Genomic DNA, 23,360 nt, shown 5'->3' with positions numbered 1-23,360 from the left:
TTTTAAGAGCTGGAATGGGAGTTCTCATGACAAGGAAACAAAACTTGCAAAAAAATTTTTTAGTATCTATATGACATCATGTATATTAACTAAACTTACTGCAATAATCATTTAGTAGTAGTACATGTAAGTTAAGTCATTATGTTATATTCCTTAAACTTATACATTGCTGTATGTCAGTTATATTTTAATTAAAAAAAAACAGCAACAAAAAAATAACTCTTCTCTTGGCAATATATGTCAAATGAAAAAGAGAAAAAGTTGAAACATAACTCCCATTACTTTTACAAGTACACTCTTCTTAGCAATTGTAACTTTATAGAGTCCCAAATAATGGAGAAACAAAATAAAACAGGTTTCATTTAGAAATTTGGAACAGTAGGTTATTATTTTGTTGTTGTTGTTGATCCTCACCAGAGGATATTTTTTCCATTGGTATTTAGAGAGAGTGGAAGGAGGGATTGAGGGAGGGAAGAGAGGGGGGAGAGAGAGAACCATCTACGGGGAGAGAGAGAACCATCTACATGAGAGAGATCCATGGATTGGTTGCCCCCTGCACATGCCCCCACCAGGGCCAGAGATGAAACCTGCAACCCAGGTACTTGCCTTTGACAGGGAATCGAACTCAGGACCCTTTGGTGCTAGGGCCAATGCTCTATTCACTGAGCCACATCAACCAGGCACACGATTATTTTGATGATGTCAGGAGACTACATGGAGATAAGCAATGCTTTCAAAATAGAATAAATTATGTGATACATGCAAAACTATTTCTTTAATAAGAGTACGGCAGACCGAGCAGGTTTTATTTTCTTTTCTTCCCTTTATTTTCCTCTTCATTTTTCTTTAATGAGGTATGTACTTAAAATAACCCAATTTTATCTAAAAAACCTGAATTGCTTAAAGCATAAAAAAAGTTAGGTTGGAGAATCAAAGATCATCTTTATTTGCTAATTGGTCTTCTCAATGGAGAAGAAAACTTTTTTCTATCTTCGTAATGGGAGGTAGTTCCGCAATTTGGAGCAAGCCTCCTCTGGAAGTTATGGTCCTATCCTCCCACAGTGACTCAGATATAGAAGCTCTATCTTCCTTGATGATTATATTTCAAAGGGATGATTCTTAGGTCATTGAGAAGAGTCTTGGATCATAAAACTGGCAAAAGTGTGAGCTGGGATGAACCATGGGGGTGAATATAGCTTTTTGAATTGATGTTTTAGTTTTCTTCAGATAAATAGCCAGAAGTAGAACTAATTGTTCAGTTCTGTTGTAGTTCTATTTTTATTTTCATTTTTGAATCTTTATAATAATATTATAATAACTATACTGTGAAAGATGGTTGCTAGACTTATTATCATGGTGATTATAATATGTGTATAAATGTGTAATCATGTACACTGAAATTGAAATAAAATTGTATGTCAACTATACTTCAAGAAAAATTGAGCAGGGAGAAGATTCGCATTTCAAAGGGCCAGAGAAAATTTTCAATTGCAAGTTTTCTAAAGTAAATGCTCTCGAGAAATAGAGGTCAGGTGACTGTCATCAGGAGCACCTGTCCAGAGTTTAGCCAAAGTGAGGGAAACATTAGTCCATTGTGTTGGTTGTTTGTTTTTCTTGTTTTTTTCTCTCTCATAGGACCGTGCACAAAATCTGAATGAACGGCGAACCACCACCACCACCCTCACAGTGGATGTTCTGGATGGAGATGACTTGGGACCAATGTTTCTTCCTTGTGTCCTGGTGCCAAACACTCGTGATTGTCGTCCACTCACCTATCAAGCTGCCATACCTGAGCTGAGAACTCCGGTAAATAGACCATGTTCTTTTCATCTTCACTTTCACCTCTTTAACCACAGTGAGATTCTGATCAAGTATTTTGCAGACATTAAGTGAGAATAGCAAACTTCATTCACTCTATGGGTGTTGAAAATATTGAGGCCCAAAGCCTGTTTTGGGGACCATGTGCAAACTTTTGGTCACAGTGCATAATTGTTATTTACAAAGTAGAAAGTATGTTATGAAGCAACAGATCAGTTTACACTGAGTTCAGTTCCCAATATGATCTGTGAAACTCTGAAAACTAACTCCAGCATTTCCTTAAATTCACATGTAAAAATGCAGTCCAAAATCAGAGGACACACAGGTCAAAAAGATATTCTTTAGCCTCTTTAGCTTCAGAATTGTTACTGGAGGTTATGCTTGGCTATTTGGAGATGGAAGCTAATGAATCCTGAATGCAAATATTTATTCCTTAAATATATTTTAAAGAATTAGGAAGGTAAGGTATGAATACATGTTTTCTACACTTGATTCTGCATCTGACTTATAAAATTCTAAAGGAGCTATATTAATGATGGAGAACATCAAACTTTTATTTGAAATGCTTAATTGAAATAATGAGAAAAAGTAATACATTCAGTATTATTTTATTTTTTGAGTTAATGTATATCATTGGTGTACCAGTGAGATCCCAAGAGAAGGACACACTGTTATAAAAATGACTAAAATCAAAGATCTGTCTGACTGTCTAACAGTGCTTGATGTATTGAAAGAAGTAACAGAAGACAGAGATTGCATTGGGAAGCATTGGATTGATTTCATAAAGGATTTTTGAGCCTCCCTTCCTCTTTCTTCCAGATTACAGATTTTTTTGAGCCTCCCTTCCTCTTTCTTCCAGATTACAGATTAAGCATCTTTCATAGTTACATAGCTTCATGCTAAAGATAAGGCTATGCTCCAGATTTGGGGTAAAAATATAAATTATAATAATGACTAATGGTTCAGTTCATCATAAACTGTGCTCAACTCTACCAAAATATTAACTGCAATCCATTTGCATAGTAACCATTGTTATGGTACGTTACAGATGAGCTTTCTGAGGTACAAAGTTTAAGTAACTTTTTCTGTGGCCTTACAACTAACAAGTAAAAAGTATTTTCCTTTAAAATCATGCATCTGGAATTAAATGTTATGCTATAAATTCCAAAATGGTCAAATTTTATGCTTCATCATAATTTTAACAGATTGACCCATTCTTTGACATTCTGTGAAACAAAGAGGATTTTAATTTTACATACTTAAATAATTATGGCAAATGTTTATCCATTCAAGGTATGTTTTTATTGCCAAAAATGTAAATATGCATACTTGGAAAATTAGGCAATTGTTCTGATTATTTGTGGCTGCATAACAATTCACCTAACCTTAATGGCTTCAACAAGAATTTTCAAATTTACTCATAAAGCTGCAATTTTGGCAGTCTTGAAGGAACGCCTTGTTTCTGCTCCACATAGAATCGCCCGGGGCACCTTGACTGAGAGCTGGGTCCCACTTTCAGAGTGCTTAACTCAGCAAGTTGATTCTGGCTGTTGTCACAAGCTAAAGCATGGCTGTGAGCTCCAGGCTTTATTTCCACTCTGTGTGGGCCTCTCCTAGGCTCTCTGAGTTCCCTCCCAGCCAGGCGCCGGGTTCCAAGAACACACTCCCTGAGAGAATTAGGCAGCACTTTTATGAACTAGCCTTGTAATTTGCTTTGCTCTTCTGCTGTTGTCAAACCTCTGCCAGATTCAAGAAATAGAATGATATGCCATCCCATAAAGGGACCTGTGCCTCAATCACACACAAGAAGATTACATGGGGAAAGAAATTTTACTGTGGCAATCTTTGGAAAATAAAATCAGTCATTGCCCAGCCGGTGTGGCTCAGTGATTGAGCATTGGCCTATGAAGCAGGAGGTCATGGTTTGATTCCCGGTCAGGGCACATGCCCTGGTTGCAGGCTCAATCCCAGTGAGGGGTGTGTGGGAGGCAGCTGATCAATGATTCTCATCATTGATGTTTCTGTCTATCTCTCCCTCTCTCTTCTTCTCTGAAATAAAATGTGTGTGTGTGTGTGTGTGTTTTTGTGTGTGTTTTTTTAATCAGTCATAGTGCTGATAATGAGTTTCCCTGTGCTCTTCCACATACTATCTTGAAACCCCTCTGATTACTTATCGTTTAAGAACTGGAGCCAGTTCTTGAGTTTTATATTCAGATTGCTGTGTTGATCTCAGTCCTTTCATTCTTTTCTTTTCCATTACATATTTTGCTAAAATTGCTGGAAATTTCAATAGGTAAGATCTTGCTATTTAGAGCGAGAGGACTAACCATTTATGTCAGCTTAACAAGACATGATGACTCTAATTACATACTTGCTGATCCTTTCCTGAATTAATTCTTTAAATTTTGAAGCTTTGACACCTGCTCACCTTCTTTGTAAAATTTTCCACCAATTACCTCAGTGGTATTTTGACTTGAGAAACCATTCTAAGTTTCACTACAATGCTTGTAGAATTTATGAGCTCAGAAAAACTTTGAAAGGTAGACCAGTACAGTTTTTCACTCACGAAGCAGGACATGCTAAAAATTAAAATCTACTGTTTATTAAAATGTAAATAATCATGTGTTTAGAGATAAACTTATCTAATAAGTGTTTTACATGTTTTTCTACTTCTGAAAAATATCTTCAGAAAAATTAATGTCTTCACAAACACTAAGATTAATATTATATGAATATGTAAATATATAAATCTGGTGTCTCAAGGGTTCTAAAGTGAATTTTAGTCCTATGCTAATTATTTCTTTACTAGAGGCCCAGTGTACAAATTTGTGCATCAGTGGGGTCCCTCGGCCTGGCCTGTGGGATCGGGCTGAAACCGGCTCTCTGACATCCTCCGAGGGCTCCCAGAATGAGAGAGGGTGCAGGCCAGGCCGATGGACCCCACAGTGCACAAATGGGGGTTGGCCAGCCGGGGAGGGACCGTGGGAGGGCTCCAGAGCATGTCTGGCCCATATACTAGTATCTCAGTCTTGATCAGCCAGACCCCAGCAGGAAGCTAACCTACTAGTTGGAGTGTCTGCCCCCTGGTGGTCAATGCATGTCATAGCGACTGGTCAACTGGTAAACTGTCTGCCCCTTGGTGGCCAGTGCACATCATAGCAAGTGGTTAAGTGGTTTTAACATTTCATTAGCATATTATACTTTGATTGGTTGAACGGCCAACCAGACACTTAGCATATTAGGCTTTTATTACTAGTATATAGGATTATTTTGATAAGTATCTATTTGACCCTAATGGATGTTGTATTGTATGCTACTTGAGGAGACTTGACAACTAGGATGAGATAAAATGCTTCTCATACTGGTATATTGTTTGTATTCTCACTTTCTGACTCTTTTAAAGTTAGTACCCCTAAGTAGTTGAATTTTTCTCATACTGTGAGAAAATTCTGCAGAATTTGGAGAGTATAGAATCCATACCTCTATGTTCTCCATTTTCTATTGAAGCACAGAGACATAGTAAACCCTTATACATTTTTTTTCAGAATTGAACAGGTGTATACTGGTTGGTTCTTTGGTTGTTGGTTTGTTTGTTTGTTTTTTCTGAGTAATTTGTTCCTGAATAGAAACAAAACAGTATTAATATGAAAATATTGGCATACTATCTGTGTTTACTGTGTATACCTTTCTTTATTTATTGTGCCTGCATCACTTGCCTACCAGACAACTCAGTTAGCAGATAGAAAACACACTCTTGAGTTTCTGTCCAGCCCTGTTATAAAGCCTGGTGTTGGATACCAGGATTGTTTAGCTACAAATACCCCCACTGTAGTCTTTGCCATAAAGAACTCCGGTTTTCATGTAACAGTCGAACCTACCTCCTCTGCCTTATTTATGGTGTTCTCTCCTTCCAGGGAAGCTTTCTCAGTTATTGCAAGAGGGGTGGTGATTTGCAGTGATGTACAACATAATTACCTCTTGGCTCATGCTCATTAAATGTGTTACAATCTAGGAACTCCCTCCTCTTTTGTGTTTTATTAAACTACTGGTTCTTTTCCTCCCCAGGATGGCCCCGGGTTTCTCCTCTTAAATCATCAATGCCTTTTTTTAAACTGAATTTCTCTTGGATTGATTGATTCATTCATTATTAAGTCTTAGGGATACATTTAGATTTCTATCCTTTACAACTCTTTTGTAAACTAAATCTGTATCAGTGAGTGTCATTTTTCTCCCTACAGGGATGATTTAGATGTTCTAGATATGTTTTCTGACTTGGAATTTCGCATGAATTCCAAGCTTATCTTTACTACTTTTTCTATATTCTTTTAACTATATTTCCCAGAAATGCTGCATTATCTTCTCTAATGCATTCTGATGAATCCATGCTTATTCTCATGTTGTTACTGCTTTGGGGGTCGTTGTTGATTTGGACCTAGACTTCCATGAGCCCCTAACCCAAACTCAATCAACCTCCAAAGATACTCTCTGCACTGCCTCTAAATGTCACTCAAATACTTCCACAGCCAAAATACCCACTTACGGATATGCTCTCAACTCCGGACCCCCGGCCTCTGGTCTCTCCCACCTTCCAATATCATCTCACTGAAGGAGTTCTTTGTTTGAAATACAATTGTGATCTGAGTGCTCACCGATTAAAATTTTTTAAAAACTTCATTTTTTTATTATACATCAAGTAAGTCCCAAGCTTTTAGCATATCATTCAAAGTAATTTTATGTCTGACCACTTTATAATCTCATCTCTAATTTGCATGATGCAACTTGTCTTGAAACACAGAGCTTTGTATGTAGATACTTAACTTCTATAAGAATTACCCTCCCTTTTCTTCACTTTCTTTCACATATTGATATTTGTTATTCAAGTTTCTGAAATAATAGGTTTTCAAAATTAAGCTTTTCTCTGTGTCCTCATGTATTCCTGCTATAAGTATTGAAATTCTCCTTGTGTTACAGTTGTTTACTTGTTTCTCTTTCACTAGACCATATGTTTTTGAATTTTGTATTTGTCATTATATCCTGAGAACCCAGTCAGGTCACATAGTAAATGTTCAATGTATGTTGAACTGAATTAAATCATTGATTAAATGTTCAAGAAATATATATTGTGCACTGAGCTACTACATATAAATAAGCATGGCTTCTGATTGCTCACTTAGAATAGAGTGTATTTATCATAAATATGCAGATATAAAGATCACATACATATTGTATATAACAAATAATATACTTATATATTATTTATATTTATTTTATTACCTGTACATGATAAAATATGTTTATTACAATTATATAACCTTCAAATAATATACAAGATATATATAGATATATAAATACATATATACTTATATTTATACTTAATTTTAATATACTTTTAGTGTTTTCAAATAAGAATAGAGTAGCAAGCATTACCATACTTGGCCATTGTCTAGTCAAGGATACCCTTCAAATAGGATTCTAATAGGTGGTTTAGATGAAGTAAACATATTTCCCAGTTGCCATATAGAGTCCCAGTTTAAAATTATTGTACTAGCATATTACCTTCATAATACCTTCTTTTCTATAATGTTACAAATATTAAATTGCATCCTTTCTCAGACGTTAAGCCATTTAGTTTCAAAATGTGTATTGTGGAGCTCTCTTTGGGCCAGCAAGTGTGATGGATGGAGAACAAAACAATTGACAATTTTCAAATTGCCCATAACTTTTTTAAAGAGAAGATTTTTCTCAAAGTAGGTTGAAAAGAAAAATAACATATAACTATAGTAAAAATGCATTATCTGTCATTTTTCATCTCACCAACAATCATACCCACATACTACTAGCAGTAAATGATCACAGAAATTTTACATCCAAGTTGGGAAAATAATGGCTAAACACCAAGAAAAGATATAAAAACTAAAATTCAGCAAACATTGTTTAGAGTTTGAAATTATAATAATAGTAATTCTAAAAATGGTGTGTGACATTATAGTAGAACCAACAGGTCATTTATTCCTTTTATCTCTAGTCAAAATTTACATTGAATAGGCTCAACTAATATAAAAATGTCCATCAATAGACAATATTAAGATATTTTAATTTTTTGTGGAACAATTAAAGTATGAAAAACAAAAGGAGAAATTGAATTTGTTGATATTAAAGGAGCAAAGTCACTATTCTGCTCAGTAATAAGAAGGAAATCCAACTCTGTTTACAAAATATTAGTTTTTCAAAATAATTATTTTTCAAAATATTTAGTAATTAATTTCTTTATTTTTAGAGAGAATGAAAGGGAGGGAGAGAGAGGAAAGGAGAGACAAACATCGATGTGTCTTGGTTGTCTCCTACATGTGCCCTGCCCAGGGTAGGAACCCACAACCCAGGTACGTGCCCTTGACTGGGAAACGAACCCGTGACTCTGGTGCACGGGCTGATGCTCTATCCACTGAGCTACACCGGCCAGGGCTCAAAATATCATTTTAAATTAACTTTAGACGTGTTTTTTTATGAAACACACATTAAGAGAAAAGGCAGTCACTCAATTTGGACTTAATATTTATAACTTAACATAACCATTTCTTCTGCAACTCCCTGATGGCTTACTAAACTGTGTAGAAAAAAATTTCAAAGGTGTTTACTACCATAATATAGGGGAATATGTAAAAAAACCAAGTCCAAGTTGAAATCTGTGTGATGTTGTGAACATTGTTTAATGTCTCTAAACTTTCATTTGGATTATTATCTATAAAATGGGAAGAAAATATCTAATATATGGGATTTTTAGTACTAGAAAAGTTTCATGTAGCACATTTAACTTGTTTCTAGCAAATACTAAGAATCTAATAATATTAGATATGCTATTATTATAATTAATGTAATTTCTTCTCTGGCTGGGTTTGTACCCTGAGACTCATGGGAGGTAGTAGCTAATTAAAATTAGTTATTGAATAGCTATGTTTAATTGAGATCTATTTTGTGATAGCCTAATTTATTCTGATTATGCTACTCCTAATTAATTCAGTCTGACTTTGGTCCTGTAAAAGAATGCAATACCTTTATTGAGAAGAACAGTAGAAGCCCTATCTTTTAATAAACAGATTTGGCATAGTCACTGCTTGTGCTGAATTAATTATGCAATATATTATCGCTTTGGGAAGAGGCAGCAGCTGATGTAAAATGCCACAAGGTAATACTGTGAGCCAAAAATATATCAATGAATCAAATTTTAAATGTCCTCCAGGGAAGCAAGTATCCTGCTCCCTTTCTTTTTTATTTCATGAATTCAAAAACAATGACTATCAATACAGTTTTCAAACTGTCACGCAAAACTTGCAGTTCTCCAGAGGCACCCTGAGGCTTCTACTGCTAATAAAGATAGGACTTGCACTCCCAATAATATTTAAAATTCTGCTTTTGTCCCACTTGCTAATTTAGAAAGTTTTTCATTACTTACTTTAATTAAAATAAGTATTGGCTGCTAATTGTAAATTATACAGAAAATATTTTTAAAAATTATATACACTGAAAATTGCAACCCTCAATCCTCTAGGAGAGCCATTATTAATTTGATGCTTGTCTTTCCAAGTATCTAAAGCCTGTTTGAAACAATTATAGTTTATTGTATTTCAAACAAACAAATGAGTTTGACCAACATACTAGTGAACTGTTAGATGTTCACCAGGCTAATAGTGATTTGTTTAAAGGGATTGGCCACTGGAGATGGGAGAAGTGTGTATTTTGTGTGGAGGGGCAGGATCTTGCGGTCTGGATGGGACAAAAAGGAGAGGATATACTTCTGCCCTCTACTCAGATGCATACTAGTATTCGAGGGAGAAAATATCTAATTGATTTAGCTTGAATAGAGGGAATAAGGAGTCTGCGATGGTTAATTTTATGTCAATTTAGCTAGTCCATGGTACCAAAATAGTTGATCCAACACATTTGGATGTTACTGTGAAGGCATACTGAAGATGAAAATACAATTTAAATTAGTAGACTGAGTAAAGCAAATTATCTTCCATAATGCTGGTGGGCCTCATCCAATCAGCTGAAGGCCTTAAGAGAAAAGACTGACCTCCCCCAAAGAAGAGAGAATTCTGCCAGGAGAGTGCCTTCAGACTTGAACTGTAATGGGAGTTTTCCCTGGGTCTCCAGCCTGCCGACTTACCTTGCAGACATTGAGCTTGCCATCTTCCATAATGACAGCAGGAGCCAATTCTTTAATATGAATCTATTTCAACCTCTCCATATAGATAGATAGATGATAGATAGATAGATAGATAGATAGATAGATAGATAGGGTAGATGATAGATAGATAGATGATGATAGATAGATAGATAGATAGATAGATAGATAGATAGATAGAGATAGACACACACATACACATACACATGCACATTCTATTGGTTTTGGGTTTTTTTTGGACCACTCTAATACAGATTCCCTGATGAAATTGTGTTCAATGGGCAAAGGTAATTTTTCTAAGAAAACCAAGAAACTGTAAGGAATGGTAAGTGGATTCTGAAACCTAAAATAGTAAGGCAAATATATAAATATATAATCAAATCATCGCAAATTCTTGCTTGGATTCCTGCAATAGCTGTGTGTAATTCTGCTTGAAACCTCATCAGAATGTTATTAACAGATTGACGTCAGATCCTGTAATTTCCCTGCTTCAAGTTTAGCTTCTTCTTCTTCTTTTTTTGGTGTAATAACCAGTTATTGATTTTATTTTATTTGTTTTTTTTTCTCCTTTTTTATTGATTAAGGTATTACATATGTGTCCTTATCCCTCCATTGCCCCTCACCCCCCTGGTGTCTGTGTCCATTGGTTATGCTTATATGCATGCATACAAGTCCTATGGTTGATCTCTCTCCCTTACCCCCACCCTCCCCTACCTTCCCTCTGAGGTTTGAGCATCTGATTGATGCTTCTCTGAATCTGGATCTGTTTTTGTTCATCAGTTTATGTTGTTTTTTATATTCCACAAATGAGTGAGATCATGTGATATTTATCTTTCTCTGACTGACTTATTTTGCTTAGCATAATGCTCTCCAGGTCCATCCATGCTGTTGCAAATGATAAGAGTTCCTTTCTTTTTACAGCAGCATAGTATTCCATTGTGTTTTCACCCACTCATCTGCTGATGTATCTTCCTATAACATCCTATATGGCCCTGCACAGTCCTTTATCCTTGACTGCTATAGACGAAATGCTTGTGTCACCCTCAAATTCATTTGATGAAATGTAACCCCAAGGTAATGGGTATTTGGAAGTGGGGCCCTTGGGAAGTGATTAGGTAATGAGAGTAGACCCCTCATAAAAGGGACTCCAGAGAGACCCTCCTCTCTTGCATCATGTGAGGACACAGTGAGATTGCCATCTATGAACCAGGAAGTGGGCCCTCACCAGACACTGATTCTGCCAGTACCTTGATCTTGGAATTCCCAGCCTCCAGAACTGTGAGAAATAAATTTGTTTTGTTTATAATCCTCCCCATGTATGGTATTCTATTACAGCAGCTCAAATAGATTGACACTAACCCCATCCCTACTCTCTCTCACCTGCTCCCTGACCTTCTTTCTGTCATTTAACATGTCAGGCTCTTTCAGCTGAGGACATAAGCCTTCATGTGCTACTCTCTGGAATATTCTCACACATTCCTTTGTTTGGTTCTTCTTGATTAAAATGAATACTGAAGGACATGATCTTGATTTTTATTAGTTTAAACTATGTTGATCCTTATATGTGGCCAAAAGATGAAAATGAAATGGATAGTTCAACTCAGTCAGGTCACCACGAAAATAATTAATTAAATAATACTAGGAAAAATGATAACTACAGTTTGTAACTTTATTTACATACAGCTTCAGTTTTTAGAAACTATAGTATACAGAGTTGGCTTTTAGGTAAATCTTGGTTTTTGATAAAGCTTTTTCTAAAAATCTATTATTTTCTACTGTGATAGCTCCAAACCAATTTGATTTGTTTACTAACATCGTCTGCAAAGACACTCTCAGAGAAGGGGAATAAATAGACCATGAGCCAAGCAACTGATTTATTTACTTCCCAAATAATGTTAACTCATGATGCCTTCAAGACCTTTCAGGAAATCTTATATGAGCCTCTGTCACCTTTTGCCCCTACTTCTACTTTTGGTTCCTTCAAGCCATTATTCACACAGCAGAGTAACTTTTAAAAGCATACAAGTTACTTTCCTGCTTAAAATATTCCAGTGGCTTCTGATCAGGGTGAAAATTAAATCCCAACAACTCAAGGGATTTACAAGGCCACACAAGATTTAACTTCTGCCTATTATCTCCTTCCCTGCAGGACTTTTTCCTTATTGCTTGGAACTTCTGAGTCTCTCTCTCTCTCTTTTAAATTTTCTTTATTGATCTTTTTTTCTTCATCAGCTTATGTTGTTCATTATATTCCACAAATGAGTGAGATCATGTGATATTTATGTTTCTCTGACTTATTTCGTTTAGCATAATGCTCTCCAGGTCCATTTGTGCTGTTGCAAATGGTAGGAGTTCCTTCCTTTTTATAGCAGCGTAGTATTCCATTGTTTAAATGTACCGCAGTTTTTTAATCCACTCATCTGCTGATGGGAACTTAGGCTGTCTCCCTCTTCATGTGAATATTTTGCTGTTTTCTGTGTTGTAAGAAACTTTTGTCAGACCTTCCAATGGTTGATACATTCTTATCAATCAGATCCAGGTTTCATAAAAAATATCACATCTTCAAGGAGACATTTCTCTACAACCCTCCCTCATGTTGAATTTCTTCAAAGAACAACAAATGCATACAGGTTAATAGAGTGGTTTTATTTGTTTTCAATTGCTACAGAAAGGTAAATACAATTTATAATAGCTCTGTTTTATTTTCAGTGAGATTTCCTTGAAGCTCATAGTTATTTTGTGGCAACCTTGATGACTTTAGTTGAGACAATGATATACGCTAGTAAATAATGCACAAGGTAAATGTTTTTATTTTAGGGAAATTGAAAAAAAATCTTTAATGTCAAGATAATCAAAGAATAATTATTATAGGTACTATAAACACGTATATTGATAATGTCAAAGCATTGTAATAAATACCTAAAGAACTCTAAACTCCCACTTAATAAGATCTTGGCAGACAACTTATCTGAAGACATACACAATGAAGAAAACACTAATTCCTAAAAATATATATTTTAAAGTGACATTTTTACATTAGAGGAAATGGGGGAAACTGTGGAATGACTTAAATATGTCTCTGCCAGCTAGCATTTCTTTCATATGATTTGGAGGTCTTATGAAGAGTTCACATTTATCAGCATGGCATACATGCAATGGGCTCAAGAGTTATTTTAAACTTTACTTCCGACTCTGAATGCTTATTTCTCAGTGTGATTGCTTTGTAATGGATTATCAGAAATAAGGAATTTTGGGGGTTGTATTCTTAGGTTATAAATATATTCTGTGTTCATAAGCAATTTTAAACCACCTACTGTCTAAAGACAGTATATATCAGATTGATGACTCACATTAGATCCTTATAAATTATGTTTTGTTGTATACATTGAAAAATATCCTACTATAAAGAATGTGTAATATGCCTTTCACTTGTGTGCCTGTGTGCCTTTAGATTGTTGAGTCCTAATTATTTTTACTATAAAATAGCAGTACATTTCCGCATGTTGAAAACTTTAGAGCAACGGTTCTCAACCTGTGGGTCGCGACCCCTTTGGCGGTCGAACGACCCTTTCACAGGGGTTGCCTAAGACCATCCTGCATATCAGATATTTACATTACGATTCATAACAGTAGCAACATTACAGTTATGAAGTGGCAACGAAAATAATTTTATGGTTGGGTCACAACATGAGGAACTGTTTTTAAAGGGCCAGAAGGTTGAGAACCACTGCTTTAGAGGAATTTAGGCACACATGCACAAAAGAGAGTAAGTGAGCATCTGCTTTCAAAATAATTGTGCCCCAAACATTGGTTTGTAATTAGTTGTTTAGATCATGAATTTTTTTTCTAAACACTATGTTATTAATGATAATTAGGGAAACATTCTAAAACATATAAGTTAATTTATCTTCAGGGTTTTGTCTAGGTCTGTAGAAATATAGAGGCATTTTTTCTTGGGGAAAGAAAATACACATAGAGATTCATTCACCTTGGAGAGACAGCAGTAAATTTATCTCAGCAACTCTGAGTAGTAATTGCCCTTGTATTGTACTGGTTTGTATTGTACTGGCGGGTGGTGGGAGCAGCTCTGAGCCAAAGATAACCATCTCTTAAAGCAGCTTCCCTCTGGAAACTTGATACTTGCCATGGGAACTACACATAAAAGCTAACTCTAATGTATTATTCTATTTTTTTTCTTTTTCTTATTACCTGTGTGGAATTGAACTAAATTTAAACAGGAGGAAATGATTTTGCTTTGCTTTTTAAAAAAAGTGGAAAAGCATTTGAAATAACATAGTAAAATTTTCCTAAAGGGTTGTCTGGGATCACTAGTTGAAAGGTGTTTGGTATGTTATATAAACTATCTGATCACAACAAAGGAATTGTTAGAACTTAGAGTCTAGAGCAGTGGTTCTCAACCTTGGCTGCACATTAGAATCACCTGGGAAGCTTTTTAAAATCCTGATTTCTGGGCCTCATCCTCTGGAAATTCTGTTTCTTTGTTATGGCATGGGGCCACAACATTAGTAACAAAGAAACAGAATTTCCGGAGGATGAGGCCCAGAAATCAGGATTTTAAAAAGATTCCAGATGATTCTAATGTGCAGCCCAGGTTGAGAACCACTGGTCTAGAGTCACACAACTGAAGTGTGTATCACACATGCTTTATATATGCTACATTTTGTCTGTATTTGACATTTAATGGCCAAGGACCCAACATAAGTTATTGACCTGGCATTTACTCTCTTGAAGTAACATGATTGATACCACCTTTCTAGGAAGCAGATGAATAGGGATTAGGTTAAGTGTAGCTAAACCGGTAAACATTATCATGAAATAAATCATAGAGAGAAATCTTTGGGAATTCAGGCTGCTAATTGTCATTATCTGTGCACTTACAGGTACTCCTATTACTATGACAAAGAGTATGTTGCATTGATTTTGAAGAAAATTTTAAAAAGTGTTGGTTTTATGTTATTCCTGAGAGTGATATTTAAGTTAGGCACGTCATAAAGAATCAGACACTACAACGTGGTTGTTGTAATGGCCATTGCAACATTTCTGTCTTGATTTGAAAGGGTGTGTCAAGAAAAATGAGAAAAGATCAGAAAGAATTTCTGTAAAAATAGTTCAGCCCTTTGATATATGTTGGGTGCTATGAAACATCACCTAAGAGAACCCCTTCAGGATTGAGGCACTTAATCTTCCGTTCACAACTACCTCCTTCCCCAGGTGCTAAAACTGTTAGTGACTAACAGAAATCCCTGAATCCCTCTCATTACCCTTTGTTCAAAGAGAACAACTTCACCCAACCCAACCTGATGCCCTGTCCGGGGCAGCAGTCACATCCAATGGCTTGTCAATGGGACTGGGGCAAATGTACAAAAGCCCAGTCATCTGGCCTGAATTCAAGAAAACTCTCAGAGTTACCACCTTGATATCCTCTCTCTTTATATTGTATTTACCTGGACAGTGTTGTTTTTCAACATTTTCCTCTGCCTAATTCTACTTCCTATATACATTTACATGGTTATTCCTCTTTTTGAGAGTCTGTTACCCAGGAAACCACACTAAGACAGTGGACTACATTTATGTTGGTGCCTAAAAAATAACTAACTCTAGAGAGTTAGTTTATTTTATATAAAAGAATGATGGAAGACATATTCTGGACACAATTAGCATTTTAACTGCTTCATAAGACTTATGGAATGAGCTTATTAATATGCATCTAGGACTCTCAAACTCTGATTTCAAATGTTTTGGACAAGACCTGAGAATTTAAGGCTTCAACCCTAGGGAATTTTGATTCAATGTCCAAGATGGGGCCTAAGACTTTGTAATTATTATTTTTTAATGCAGAAAGTTTCAGATACAAAAAACAGAGAAAGAGTGTCATGAACTCACTATTCAAATTAAAAAATGCATGAGTATTCTTGGTTCACCTATAATATTTCCTTAGCCTTCTCTCCCTGATTATTTGAAGAACATCTCAGATATCACATCATTTTATCTGAATATGTTTCAGTGTGCAATTTGAAATGATTCCATACCACAATTCCGCTATCACAGATAACATAAGTTAAAGTTAGGAATTTGTACTTTAAAAAAATCTTTATCGTTTAAAGTATGATATATAGTATCACATATGTCTCCTTTTTCCCCCATTGACCAACTCTCCCTGGCCACCCCCAAACCCCAGCACATACCCTCACCCCCCTAGTGTCTGTGTCCATTGGTTATGCTTATATGCATGCATACAAGTTCTTTGGTTGATCTCTTAACCCCCTCCCTCCCCTGCCTTCCCTCTGCAGTTTGACAGTCTGTTCGATACTTCTCTGTCTCTGGCTCTATTTTTGTTCATCAGTTTATGTTGTTTATTATATTCCACAAATTAGTGAGATCATGTGATATTTATCTTTCTCTGACTGGCCTATTTCACTTAGCATAATGCTCTCCAATTCCATCCATGCTGTTGCAAATGGTAAGAATTCCTTCCTTTTTACAGCAGTGTAGTATTCCATTGTGCAGATGTACCACAGTTTTCTAATCCACTCATCTGCTCATGGCACTTAGGCTGTTTCCAAATCTTAGCTATTGTAAATTGTGCTGCTATGAACATAGGGGTACATATATCTTTTCTGATTGGTTTTTGTGATTTCTTGGGATGTATTCCTAGAAGTGGGATTACTGGGTGAAATGGGAGTTCCATTTTTAATTTTTTAAGGAAACTCCATACTGTTTTCCAGGAATTTGTACTTTTAATGTGTCAAAATAATTTCAATGATTCAGAAATACTGAAACACAAGAACTAATAAAAGATTTGGTGTGCAATTCTTGCATGATGAGAGAGAGAGAGAGAGAGAGAGAGAGAGAGAGAGAGAGAGAGAGAGATTACTCTTGCTTTCAGGTGAGCATATTGGAATTATGGCAAGTTTGTACTTAGTCATGTCCTAAAACATCAATTATTCAGGTTGCCTTCAGATTATACCTTTTAATTAGTGGATTTAAATATTTTGCCATTTTGATGAGTTCTGATTTAATAAAGTTAATATACATAAGGTCTCTTTGAGATAGAATAACAATCTTCAAATTTTACCAGAAAAGTTTAGGATAGGTCAGTTTATCAGTTTCAACCCTTTCATTTGTTATTATTCTGTCAATATTCCTTACCTTTTAGTATCATAGCAGTATCCTTCAACTTCTATTGATTTGAGAAGTTATTTTTATCTGTTACTCTGTCTCTCTGTCTCTCATTAGCATCATCATCACAAACAATTAAAATATTCTTATCATGAACAATAGTTCAGTTCCCAGTTCTCTCCTTTTGTGAACTGTCTAGGAAGATGAACTCTAAGGACAGTTTTAAATGTTATACATTTTTTGCAGTGTCTAGAATTTATCTGTAGCCAGAATTGATAGTATGTATGTCATTCCTGCTCTAATTGTGGAAATACCTCAATTATCTTAAGTAAATTTAAATCCCCAAGTTTTTATTTATTTAGCATTTAGGTTAAAATAGAATAATATCTGTTAATGAAACGAATGGCATGGAAATTAGTGATATCAATCTTATCAGAATTGCATGAATACAAAAACAACAGGAAGTGCCTATAAACATCCTTTTTCATCCTCAGTTCTTAAAAAATCATGTCCTGCCCAGCTGGTGTAGCTCAGCAGTTGAGCATGGAGCCAGGAACCAAGAGGCCACTGGTTCAAATCCTGGTCAGGCCACATTCCTGGGTTGTGGGCTTGATCCCCTGTGGGGGGCGTGCAGGAGGCAGCTGATTGATGATGTTTCTCTCTCATAATTGATGTTTCTATGTCTCTCTCCCTCTCCCTTTCTCTCTCTCTCAAAAAAAATAAAAATAAAATAAAAATCAATAAAATATATTTTTAAAAAATCATATCCTGACTAGCCTCAGAACAAGTAAAATAGGCAAGTTTAATTTTGTTTAAAAATAAATAATAGATTCCCATAGGTTTAATTGGATTCCTGAGATTATAAAAGACACCCTAATGAGGAAGAACATCAGTATTCACCTAAAAAGAATTACAGGCCCATGAAATTAGCAAACAGAGAAATTAATTATTGGGAGTTAACTTTGCAGAAAAAATGACCTTTTAAAACACATTTTTTAAAAACATGCCCTACACCAGGCATAACTTTAATATTTCCTATATATCCTCATGTACAACAAACCAAGCAAATAGGCAAAATAGTAGAATTGTTCTGTAATAAAAAATCCTGATGAAGAGCTAAAGAGAAGCCTAATTCTTTTCAGATGCTAAGTGCATGTTAAGGTGACAATATTCTAAAATATTTTTTCTACTCAATGCATAGATGGGTGTGTAGCTCATTAAAACTTGAAAAAAAGCTTTGAGAAGTCAGTAAATGTAATGAAAAATATAATAAATGTTTGAAAATGTGCAATTCCTAATAATGGCAAAAGCTTTAGGAGTATTAGATATCTTGAGCACAAATAAAATAAAATATATAATGTATAACATATTGATCTGGGTCAGACCTTATACCAGTAGTAATCGTTTGTTTTTCATGTTATCTTTATTCTAAAAGGAGATGTAAGGAAAACTAACTCTTTACTAAGCACATCAAAAGAGATTGAAAAATATAATGATAGAAAAATTTTAATAAGCAGCATAAAACTAATTTATTTGTGTTGCTTTGTTGGGTACTATGGATCAATCGCTGTTTTCAGTCTTTAAATTTTGGGGGTAGATAAAAAATGTAGACATGGTGAAGACGCCTGTGTTACCCCATGAAGCAGGGACTGGATCCTTTGGAGACCTTACTCCTGAATGATTGTCTACTTTCCCTTTCAAGGCCAAGGTTTTAGGTAATGTTTGCATTATGAATGCTTAAGTTGGAATAAGGAAGACCTACTCTGAATGCTAATGGTGTTGTAGCTATGAATCAGCTTCTAATTGTGGCCAACCTGACCAGAATGGATAGCTTTGTGAGACTGGAAAAGCCAGCCAATGCAGCGGAGGCTGAACCACATCTGAAAAATCACATTATTACTTTTCTTGTGAAGCATTCAGCCTTTGATTTATTTCAGACCTTTATGAAAACTGAATGACTTGGGTATCAAAAGTGATCTGTGGGATAGGGTAATTAATCACTCAGGTAATTTTTGTCAGTTCTGCTCAGAACCTTAGAATATCACTTTGTTAATATGTTTACAACATACTGCACGTGAATCTTAAAATGTGCCACAAAATACCTTACTGGTAAGAATAATGACGAGTATGTTTCCATGTTTGTCTCTGATTAAAAAACAAGAGATTTAACAAGCATCCACACACAGACACATACTTATAACTACTCAAAGCTCCGACGGTACTGCCTTCTCTGGTTCATTTCCATCCATTTTATTGAAATTCTTATTAAATTCCTTTTTTAAAGTATGTTTTTATTGATTTTAGAAAGAGAGGAAGGGAGAGGGATAGAGAGACACATTGATGAAAGAGAAACATCAATCAGCTGCCTCATGCATGCCCTGCACCCGGGATTGAGTCTGCAACCAGGGCATGTGTTGCTGTTCAACCACTGAGCCACACAGGCTGGGCTAAATTCTTCACTATGGTTTTAATTTTGACATCTTAACATTACAAAGGGTATTACATATGTGTCCTTTTAACCTATGCATTCTCCCATTTCCCCTGGAGTCTGGAGAATTGGGTATGAGGTATCAGGCAGTTCTCAGATGATAATCTCTAGATCTCATTGCTCTTGTGAGGCTTGACCTCCGAGCCACCTATTACCTACACTAATCTCATTTTCATAAAACCGTCAGTACCAGTAGTTTTTACACAGCCTGACAGGTTGCTTCCTGATTTATTTAGCAGGTATGGTTAAATGACTCATGAGAAGGACTGAATGTTTCTGTTGGTCATTTCCTGAGAATTATAAAAGGAGTAAAAAGGGAGACATTCAAGATGAAATAGGAATAAGAAATCCTCCTCTTATTCCTCCTCCTCAAAAAAAAAAAAAAGAAAAGAAAAGAAATGATGATACTGCAGAGAGCCCAGCTTTACTGAAATAGCAGCTGATAGTGATGCAATGAAGTTACAGCCTTCTAAAATACTGCATAAATGTTGTGCTAGTTTTCTACTTCATCAGCCTCTGTTGGTTACCTATAGCCTTCAATATGTTGGGCCCCTTCACACAGGTTCAGTTAGTAAAGACTACACTTTCTGTCCTTTGCAACATTTTTCTCTTAGTGAACTAACTTTATCCAGTGGATCTATCTTTTCATTCATCTTTCAACTTATTTATCATAATTTATTATTATTATTTTAAAACCTCACTCAAGGATATTTTTAGAGAAAAGTTGGGAGAGAGAGAGAAACATTGATCCATGGCCTCCCTTACGTGCCCCGATCAGGGACCAAACCCGCAACCAAGGCATGTGCCCTGATGGGAACTGAACCCACAACCTTTTGGTAGAAGGAACGACACTTAAGCCAACTGAGCCGCCCGGCCAGGGTTATAAATCTTTTTTTTTTTCACAATCCCATATAGTTTTTCTTTTGCATTCTACCCCCAAATGCACTGACCATTGGTTACCTACAAAAATTATGAACTGCAGCATAATATAATTTGATAAACTTTCTAAATTCTCTCTGAATACTTTCATGTACAATATAGGCACTCGTATTTAACTTTGGTATTCATTAATGCTTCTAACATCATATTTAGCAGGATTCAAAAAATCCAGAATTTATCATAAGTATAATAAGAATATTTATTTTCACCAGAAGAACTGTCACAGTGATTTTCAGTTTAGCGTGCATCAGAATCACTTGGAGAGCTGGATAAAACAGTGATTGTCAGACCTTACCCCTAAGTTTCTGAATTCAGTAGGACTGACGTAAAACCCAAGGTTTCTAAGTGATGCTGAGACCAAACTGAGAACCACTGCTCTAGTCATAAATGACTACCAAAATAATTTACATCACTGATAAAAAGAGCAGATACAAGAGTTTTATTGAAGTCTGAACTTAAAGGTTTTCAGTAGTAAATATTAATAGCACTGAGCCTGCCCACAAATTTAAATGTGGTGGCTGCCTCCAGAAATTAAAATGTTATTTAAGACTTTGATTTTAACACCTTTAGAAAACTGAATTACTCTCTTTTGACTAACATGGGAAGGTGGTATTGTTTTTATTACCTTGATAAAAGTATATTCTGATGAGTTACTAGATATCTTAATTCTTTAATATTTGCAATATTACTTTAAATTAAGGGCCTGATAGTTACCTGAAATTATATAACAGTTATGTTGTATTGATATGGGCAAGAGTTACAGTTTAATTATAGAGTGCCTTCCTTCCAGATTTATTAATCTATTTTATATATGGTAGTACTAAAATTATCCTTGCTGGTGTACAGTTATCTTGGAACCTATTATAGCTAAATATGATTTAAAATACTACACTGTAGAATAGTATAAAATAAATTGAGAACAAAAGGTCAGTTTCTCCTAGAGACAGATTCTGCTTTCATTGTGCACCCTGAGTACATTTTTATGACTTAGATTGTTATTGACCACATGAAGTTCTTTCCTGGAGAATATTCCAAAGATAATTTTACTTGAAAGATTTTTAAGAGAAGATATTAATAGAATCAGTGCTTCTGTTTTCATTTAGTTAAGTTTTACCCCCAAAAATATGAGCATAAATTAAGTTTTGGAAGCAAATAGAATCATGGCCTTATCTATTTTGCCTTTTTACAGTTTTAGTCATGATTCCAGGTGGTGTTCTTTCTGAAATTGTTATTTTCTTTTTTTCCCCCCACAGTGTGGAACATATGAACATCGATGTCATAGTTTATTTCACTAAAAATATTGCAAACTTGTTGCTAATGTAAGAAACTAGAGGCCCGATGCACGAAATTCGTGCAAGAGTAGGCCTTCCTTCCCCCGGCTGCCAGCACCAGCCTCCCTCTGGCACCCAGGACCCAGGCTTACCTCCAGCCACCAGCAGGCACCCAGGACCCGGGCTTCTCTCCAAGCCCCGGCTTCTTTTGGAAGGTCGTCTGGAAGGATGTCCAGAAGGACATCCAATCTAATTAGCATATTACATTTTTATTATTATAGATTTAACCACCACTCCCCACATGTGTGTGTGTGTGTGTGTGTGTGTGTGTGTGTGTGTTTAAGTTAGAAAGTCAACAACCCTTGTTTTAAGTAAAGGTATTTGTAATATTTTTAATATTTCACATAACTTTTGAGATTTATTTAGGCAAACATTGTGATGTTATAGACAAAGATTTTACTATACCTTCCATGGTTACTTTTATATTTGCTCTTTCTATAGGCAAGCAGAAATTGAGAACCTGGACAATTCATTATTTTAAGGTGCCAATATACAAGACCCCCTTTTAGCAGGATCATCAACAAAAACAGATGATGACAATTCCTTGATGGGGATCAATAGATCTGGGAACATTATAAAAGACAAATACAAATGAAATTTAAAAGGAATGTAAAAATGCTAAAGTATATAATCTATATGAAGATAATATATGGTCATTAAAAGTAAACTTTAAAAGCAAACCTATCAGGTTTAGAGCTCGAGAACAAGTGGAAGGAATAAAAGTGTTATCATAGACCACTCAGTCCCATCTTCAGTAGTTAAAGAAAAAGATTGAAAGTTAAGGTTAAGAGTTGAGATCACGTGTCAGAAATCGGGGATTGGTGAAAACAAGTAGAGTTGGCATAGATAGACATGTGGAGTAGAGACTTGAAACTATCTTTTAAGAAAGAGATGCCCAGCCCTAGCTGGTTTGGCTCAATGGATAGAGTGTCAGCCTGTGTACCAAAGAGTCCCGGGTTTGATTCTGGTCAAGGGCACATGCCCGGGGTTGCGGGCTCGATCCCCAGTAGGGGGCGTGCAGGAGGCAGCCAATCAATGATTCTCTCTCATCATTGATGTTTCTATCTCCTTCTTCGTTCCTCTCTGAAATCAATAAAAATATATATTTTTAAAAAAGATAGAGATGCCCAGTTTTGGTTAGAGGCATAGCTTAGAAAAGGTCTTTAATTCCACCAAACTTCTGTAGGGTAATGCTAGAAATGTTGCTAATTTATAACAAAAATATAGCACCCACATGATAGTCATCTTAATTTCCTTCCTAAAATGCAAAGGTATTTAGAAGGAAATAAAGTAGAGAGTTAAATTCTGTGACCTGTAAGTGACCGTGATTTTATTTTGAATTAGCTGACCATAATTTTCAAAGCTTTTTTTATCATAATTAGAAGTTAGGTGAATGGGAGCTTCCAACACATTTTCACCATAAATGTGTAATAGGTATGTGATGGCTTAATAACAACGGTGA

At 35.6% G+C, this 23,360-nt stretch overlaps 1 protein-coding gene across 16 annotated transcripts in view; it reads left to right on the top strand.

The window, feature by feature from the left end:
• PCDH15 (protocadherin related 15) overlaps positions 1 to 23,360 on the top strand; it is a 537,899-nt gene that overhangs the window by 198,217 nt on the left and 316,322 nt on the right. For all 16 annotated transcript variants that reach the window (XM_023764291.1, XM_023764288.1, XM_023764290.1 and 13 more), the window contains one exon: positions 1,636 to 1,806. In XM_023764291.1, the coding sequence (XP_023620059.1) occupies positions 1,636 to 1,806 (171 nt within the window). The remainder of the gene's footprint in view (positions 1 to 1,635; positions 1,807 to 23,360) is intronic.

Source organism: Myotis lucifugus, unplaced genomic scaffold (genome assembly GCF_000147115.1).
Source record: "Myotis lucifugus unplaced genomic scaffold, Myoluc2.0 scaffold_326, whole genome shotgun sequence".
Taxonomy (NCBI): Eukaryota; Metazoa; Chordata; class Mammalia; order Chiroptera; family Vespertilionidae; genus Myotis; species Myotis lucifugus.
Note: the sequence above shows the minus strand (reverse complement) of the source record. Positions and strands in the feature narration are given on the sequence as shown.